General features: G+C 54.7%; 1 protein-coding gene across 1 annotated transcript; it reads right to left on the bottom strand.

Moving 5' to 3' along the window:
• Window positions 1-1,619: 1,619 nt before the first annotated feature.
• Window positions 1,620-7,315, bottom strand: OPTC (opticin). Its single transcript, XM_026480446.3, has 6 exons — window positions 7,097-7,315; window positions 6,222-6,357; window positions 4,567-4,725; window positions 3,572-3,774; window positions 2,290-2,385; window positions 1,620-1,790 (listed from the first exon to the last, which is right to left on the bottom strand). Exons 1-6 carry the CDS (start codon window positions 7,313-7,315, stop codon window positions 1,620-1,622), a joined length of 984 nt encoding a protein of 327 aa, XP_026336231.2.
• Window positions 7,316-7,681: the final 366 nt, after the last annotated feature.

Here is a 7,681-nt window from a genome sequence, read left to right as displayed (position 1 = left end):
CCTCTCTTTATAATGTAAGGAACAAGTCAGCTAGATCATAGTTGGCCTTCTTCCCATCTCCCATCACAGCAGACCTGGCCCAGAAGCCAAGGTTGCAGGTAATGGCTAGATTTATTTATTTCTCTTTGCGCAAGGCTGCCCTCTGGTGGTTAACCATGGAAGAGAGCGCGGCAAGGATGGAAACCCGCCGGCTGCGGGAGCCAGGAACAGGTGAGCGCTTCAAAGAGGGCATTCAGGTGGAGATTATGGTCAGTCTCCATCCTTATGAATGGCTCTCCCCAAATCTAACAGGAAGCCCTTGGCCTAGGAAGAACAAGAAAATAAAGTCCCGTAGAAACCTCACCCTACCCCTAGTGGGTGAAAGAGCTCTTCTTCCTCCTCAGTGGTGTGCTGGCAAATGCTTAACACCCAGCTCTCTCTCTCTTAAAAAACCCCAGTGTGTAGCATTTACTGATTTCTGTGGCGTAAATACCGCGGCCAATTTCAAACTGCCAACGTGATGTCACTGAGTGCCTTTGGGAAGAGATGAGCATGAGAGGTATGTCATTATATAGTAGGTCATAGTCATAGATAAGTTCAAGAACATGGTTACTAGGGGCGCCTGGGTGGCTCAGCCATTAAGCATCTGCCTTCAGCTCAGGTCATGATCCCAGGGTCCTCGGATCAAGCCCCGCACCAGGCTCCCTGCTCAGCGGGAAGCCTGCTTCTCCCTCTCCCACTCCCCCTGCTTGTGTTCCCTCTCTCGCTGGGTCTCTTTCTGTCACATAAATAAAATCTTTAAAAAAAGAAAAAACAAAGAACATGGTTACTAGCAAAATATAGTAAAATAATTGGAAAGCAATGAATTTGAGTATTTATTACATTCATTTTCAACAAAATATATTTAAATGCGAGCTTGTAATTTAATCTTTAATAAAAGCTGTGTTTAACGACTGGCTTTCAAAATTCTGGAAAATGCCATAATTGGTTCTGCAAGCCTAGTAGTAAGAGCTGGCTAAAGCATGCCATTGCTTCTCCCGCTTCCTCCTTCTTTTTCTCCCCTTCCTCTTCCTCTTCCATGACTTCCCAGCATTCCATGGGGACAGGAGGGATGTGGAGTATAGGAATGAGCTTTACTGCAGATGCTGCTCTTTTCTGAGTCAGGAGCCATAAGGTGTTAAGGAAAGAGGATGAGAAATGCAAATTTGGCTACTGAAGGACATTTACGCAGGCACGTGTGTGTGTGTGTATATATGTGTGTGTGTCTGTGTGCACATATGTGTCTGTGTGTCTATGTGTGTGTGTCTGTGTGCACGTATGTGTCTGTGTCTGTGTGTATATGCATGTCTCTGTGTGTCAGTGTGCTTGCGCGTGTGTGTGTGCACGTATGTGTCTGTGTGTCTATGTGTGTGTCTGTGTGTATATGCATGTCTCTGTGTGCAGTGTGCTCGCGCACGTGTGTGTGTGTGTGTGTGTGTGTGTGTGCGCACACACAGGCATGTAGAAGGTGGCAGAGGGGGCAGGGGTGAGTTCTGCAATTGAGTCTGGGGGTTGATTCAGGCCTGAATGAAAGGCCACGTGCGGAGGCAGCCGCGCCCCTGGGAGGCGGCGAGGGCCCAGCGCAGCAGGGAGCAGGCGAGCTAGCAGCAGCGGCCGGTGGGCAGCCGAGGCAGGCAGAAGTAGGCGCTGGGGAAGAGGCCCAGGTTGATGGGATTGCCGTCCAGGCGGATGTCTTCCAGCCGCCTCCGGCTGTGTTTGTGCTCCTCGGTGTCGCAGAAAGCATCGCTCTGCATGGTCTCTATCATGTTATTCTGGAAAGAACACACTGACAGCTGCCAGGCCTCTGCCTGGAGAGTGCCCTCAGGCAGCGCCGAAGGCGGATCTGTCAGCTTTCCCCACCAGCTCCCCTCTGAAGAGTGGAGAAACCGAGGCACATAAGGCCACAGCCATGCAGCACGGGGTGCGGAGAGCTGGCCCATGGAGGATGGATGGAGAGCGAAGGGGAGAGGAAGAGCAAAGAGAGAGGAGGGAGGAGGAGGAGACAGAGGGGAAGGGAAGGCAAGGAAGGAGCAAGCAGTCAGGGGAAATGGGATGAAGGACATGGAGGGACAGAAAGCATTTTCAGGAGAAGGAAAGGAAGGCAGTCACACTGAGGCTGTGGACAACGGCCTGGCAACACCTCCGACCCGTCTCCAGTAAGCTCTCGGTGAAGGAGACGCCCGCCACTGCTGCCTAAGGAGGCTCCCAGTTATCTGACCTCTGCTGCCCCCAGCTCTATTCAATGTCCTTGCCCTTGAGGGGGCTGCTTACCTGCAGGTGCAGCGAGCGCAGGCTGGCGGGCAGAGGCCCGGGGATGGAGTCCAGAAGGTTGTCAGCCAGGTAGAGGAACTGCAGCTTTTCTAGCGCCTAGCAAGGAGGCAAAGGACATGGGAGGTTGGCAGGTGCTATTGGACCTGGCAGGGACGGACGCCTGGTGTGACCCCATTCGTTCATTGAGGGTCTCCTGAGCCTCAGCCCCGTGCCAGGCTCAACCCTGGGTGCTGCGGGGGATGCCCAGTCTCTCGGGAGCTCACAGGCACTAACCCCCACCGGAGGCAGAAGGATGGCTGCTGCCATCGAGGTCTGGCAGCTGGGGGAGCCTGAAGGAGCTGGTCAGCTGGTGATGAGGAACAGGTGAGGGGCAGGCGAGGGGCAGGGAAGGGGTGGAAGGGAGGACGATTTCAGTCTAGTCTCAACTTTTCTGCTATCAGAAAGGGATTTTCCCAAATGAAAAGTCTCCAAATGCTAAACCCGGGATGGCTGTGAAAAGCACGCTGAGGAGACATCCAGAGCCACAGAACGAGAGACACGGGTACATAAGGCAGACCAAATACATGAGTGTGACAGAGGTGGGGGGCAGTCGTGTCCATGCCCCTCTTCACTTCCTCACAGGAACCGCTCCTGGAGCTCGTCGGAGCCCTGTCGAGTGGGCAGCCGCAGGGGCCGATTTGTGCCCGGTGTTTAGCCCTTTCCATCGGAACTGGCCGGCCAGCACCCAATCCGATTGTCTCCCTTATGCACTTGCTTCCAGAAAGACACTGATTAGTTAGCAGTGGGTTTTGGAAATAAAGGTTTCTGCAGAGTTAGGGCGAGAGCCAGCACTACTGCAAGTTACGTGCAAGCCAGTGTTTTAAGGGAGCAGAAGGTCAGGGTGCAGACAGGTGAAGGGAACAGACATGAGGAGAGGAGCCAAGAGACTGCGTGCCCAGAAGAAGGAGAGGGAGAGCTGCTGACCTTGACTTCTGGCACCACCACCCCCCAATTTCCAATAACGGGCTCACGAGGCCTGAATTCTTTTTCCTGGAGGTTCTTGGGCTGGCATGTTGTCAAACACCCTTTCTTAAGTCAGAATCAGTCTCTTGCAACAACAACAAAAAAGTTTAATGAAATAATGGGAACAGATGAAGAACATGGGGTTTGATTTTCAGACCCAGAACGAGGTTGGAGCAGGGCTATCCCATGAGGGCATGGGGTATGTGTGTGTGTGTGTGTGTGTGTGTGGTGTGGCCAAGGGTGGCAGGTGCAAGATGGTGGGCTACAGGCCCTGACTCACCCTGAAGGCTTCAGGCTGTATCCCCGAGCTCTGGAGCCGGTTCAGGCGGACGTCCAGGACCTCGATGGCGGGGGGCAGCGCAGGCAGGGCTGTCAGCTGGTTCTTGGGAAGGATCAGCTCCCGCAGGGCATGCAGCAGGCGGAGGGCGTCATCGTCAATGGAGGAGATGGAATTGCTGGAAAGGTCGATCCTCTTCAGTTTTGCTGTGGGGCATGGCGGAGAACACAGAGAGCCACAGGACCTACCGTCTTTCCTTGCCCTGGCTGGACCCACCTGTACCCCACTCCATCCCTTTTAAGTTAGGGAACGCCAGCCAGTTCTCCACCTGCATGAGGTCCAAGCTGGAAGAAATAACGTCAGAAACCAGGACCCCCTCAGATTCTGCAGTTCTTTCCCTGGACTTCTGTCCTGTGTGATGGCTGCCCGCCTCGGATGGGCTTGGGAAAAGGCAAGACCCAACAGGCCCACCGAAGCCTGGACCCATTCCACACCCACCCTTCACCACTGGTTTACAAAAAAGGAAGCTGTGGCCCAGAAGGCTGTGGGAATTAGTGGCAGAATCTGGATGAGAGCCCAGGTTTCCCAACGGAGGGAGAGCATAAGGCACAAAGGAGCAAAACACACAGCAAGCCATGAACAGGTAAACAGCGTCGGGGCTGTGAGCCAATTTAGCCTGGTCGGGCCCGGAGGCCAGGAGGGCACAGAGCGATAGGGGCTCAGAATCCTGAAAATGTAGGCTCGATCCTATCTTCCCCTTCCCAGTTTTCCAGAGCTTTGGGGAGAACAAATGAAGACAGGACACTTTTATTATCCAAAATCTTCAAGGGAAAGTGTTAGAGAGACTTGGGGCTATTTCCAAGTGGTAGCTGGGGAGACTGAAAGCTAACAGGGAGAGACTAACTCAGGTGGGACACTGTGTCTGTGACTGTTCATGTGGCGGGGGGCAGGGGTGAGGCAGAGGGGCTGGGGGTTCTTCTGCCAGGGGCACTGCATACTCAGCCCTTCGAAGTCTCCGGCTCGGATCTGGCGGATGCGGTTGAAGCGGGCGTACAGGTAAGCGGTGGCCTTGGGAAGAGGAGGGATGCTTTCTAGGTCAGCTTCGTCACAGTACACGGAGGAACCAAGGCACACGCAGACCAGACAGGTGGGCAGGCCTGGCAGGCGGAAGACAGAACAAAGGGAGGCCCGTCTCAGACTTCCTTTAGCCTCTGGGACCGACGGTCCTCACTCGGGGAGCGTCTGCGCCCTGGCCAGCACGGAATGTCAGTGCTGCTGGCTGCTCCCGGCCCGGCACTCAGCCCCCAACCGAAGAGGAGCAGATCCATTCCCAGGTATTACCCAGTCCCGGCCCACTGGTGCTTTCATCAGGCTCCAGTCCTCTGTAGGTTTTCCTGGGCCTAGGTGGGTGTTTCTAGGACATCCATTGGTCCCTTTTCCATAGGGCTCCTCTCTGGTCCCAAAAGGCATGATGAAGATGATATAAAGCCAGGATTAAGTGGACTGGCCAGTGGTTGCTGGCTCTGCCGGCTGCCTTGTGGGCGAGGAGTGAGACATGTTCTCTATGGCTCCAAGCAGCACAATAAAGCCACGATGGACTGGACACTGCTTGCCCAGAATTCCTTTCCCCTCCTGATGGTGTCAGCATCCCAGTTTTCTGTTGGGCACAGCTCTCTCCTGTTCTCATTCCATGACGAGCGGTCATTAGACATAGACCAGGCCATCGAACCCAAACTGGCTTTAAAAAGTTGGGAGGCTTTCAAGAGTGCAGGTGGTTTCCGTCACTCGCCATTACAAGGGACAGAGATAATGGGAGACCACCGGTCATCCGACTCAAGGGGGAGACCGGTTAGCAAAGCCGCAGCCCCACGATGAAGAGGCAGCTCTCCTTTGCACGCAGAGACCAGTGTAGGTGGAGCAGAGACGACCTCAGCGTCTTTCTTACCCCAAGGCCTTGAATGACAGATCCAGCTGAGGCCCTTTATGGCCTCTCTAAGCCTGAGGTTCTGCAGCTCTGAGAGGTCATGGATTCCTATTGATGGCCCAATACCCTAGAGGCACCCAAGGCAAATCTCTCAAGAGAACAGGAACAGGGACAAGCAAGTCAGGAATTAACTGCATCCCCCCTCTGCTCCAGTCCTGATCCCCAGCAGGGCGCCATCCCCTTACTGCCAGATCTGCCAGCATCCCAGTCTCCAGGAGGGCATCAGGGAGGGGAAAAGAGCTGCTAAGGGGGGAATTTAGAGCTGAAAAGCAGTAGGACTGCTTCATTTGCCCCCATGCCAAGTGACAGCCACAAAGTTATTTATTCTTCTCGACAGGCTTTTAATTGTCTCTAATCTAATTACCACTCAACCTGGTCCCCTAGTGATGCTGTTAATTAAGGTAGGGTGGCTCTGCTAAGCATAGCAGAGTGCTGGCTTTTTTCCCCTCCCTCCCATCCAATTTGTGCATGCAGCCCAAAGCATTAGGGATAGCCAGCCTCTCCCTTTGGGTTTTCTTTCTGTTCTTACTGTGGCTATCTCTCCTCCTCTCCCTTACAGAGAGGGCTGGCTCCAACCTTTCACTCCCTACACCGTGGTAGGCCCTGTGCCAGGTCACGGCTGCATGGCCTATGACCTATGCATATGGAGATCTGTGACCGTGAACTCACCGTGGCTGCTTGGGGAGTCCAGGAGGCCCAGGGTCATAGGCCGGGTCATCGTGGGCTTTGAAGAGAGTGTCCTTGGAGTCCCTGTGCTCTGAGGGGAACTGATCTCGGTTGGAGCAGCTAGGGTGGCCACTTTGACCTGGGGACAGAGCACACAGCACACAGTAGGCCAGTTTTTGCCTGAGAAAGACTTTACTTTGAACTCTGGGGACCTCAGTGACCAGTTTCAAACTTGCAAAGAGTCACTGTGGAGAAAGGGAGAGGGAGGAAGGGAACGACCTAAAGAGTAGCTGATCCAGCATCTTCCTTATATGGAGAAGGAAATGGGCCCAGAGAGGGCAGCACAAGGGATCAAGGAGGCAGCTGGTGGCCCCGCTGCACCAGGGTGAGAAGCCAAGTCTGGATGGCCCGCGGGCCGCACCGACCAAGCTCACAGAGCTGATGGGCGCAGGCTTCGGGTCAGCCCCTGCAAAGGCCCGGACGGGCCGAGAAAGGACTTCAGGCTAGAAGACAGCCTGAGAACACATAGAGTTGTGCTGCTACTTTTTCTAGCGAGGGTATGAAGACACGGCCGATCCCCATCCCTCCCAGTGAGCTATGGCTTATGGTCTGACTTCGAGGCAAGGGGACAGATATAGGACATTTAAGGGGGGGGCAGATCCCATCAAGTTTACTACAAACCAACTAAGAACTTTTCTTGTCCTCTTTCTTAGTATCATCTTAGTGACAAGTTCTTACGGAGGGACAAGAATCTCCAGCTCCTGGAGAAAGAGGTGGAGACTTGAAAGACCGGCACGGTGGGCAGCTGGAGAGGGGCAAGGCCCCCCGACGCCCAGTGTCTTGCAGGGAACGCCGCTGGTCTGCTGTGTGCCCCTTACCTCGGGGAGCTGGTCCCCATAGTCCATGAGCCCCTCATAGTCGCTCAAGTCAATGACCTCATCGTAGTTGTCCAGGCCCAGGACATAGTTGCCCAGAACTGCATAAGAATCGTCTTCCCCGAGCATCTGATCTCTCCTCTTCCTCTCCTTGGGGAGAGAAGCTGTCCCTGCCTCCAGCAGCACCAGGGCCAGAAGGCTCAGGAAAGCCGGGAGCTTCATGGGGGCCCTGGGAGGAGGCGGCTGCAGAAATGAGGAGGGGGCTGAATCGGCTCAGCGTCCAGTCCTGGGGGGTGGGCAGGAGGAAGGGCAGCCATCTAAGAGACAGGGCTCACAAACTCACCCCACTTCCCACCCCCACACCTGCAGACTCACGCCATTCATGATACACTCAGTGCATTCATTGCAGTACAAGCCCCCTAAAGCCTGGGGCTAAGTGGGGGAGCATCTCCTGCCCGCCCCTCCCACCGCCACCCCGCTGTAGTCCCTACATGCTCACACACACATTTCTATTCACTCACGCAGGCGTGTGTAGACACCTGGCAAAGGCTCGTTTACTCCTCGCATGCACACCCCCCACTAAGCACA

The sequence above is a fragment of the Ursus arctos genome, unplaced genomic scaffold, assembly GCF_023065955.2.
Source record: "Ursus arctos isolate Adak ecotype North America unplaced genomic scaffold, UrsArc2.0 scaffold_2, whole genome shotgun sequence".
Taxonomy (NCBI): domain Eukaryota; kingdom Metazoa; phylum Chordata; class Mammalia; order Carnivora; family Ursidae; genus Ursus; species Ursus arctos.
Note: the sequence above shows the minus strand (reverse complement) of the source record. Positions and strands in the feature narration are given on the sequence as shown.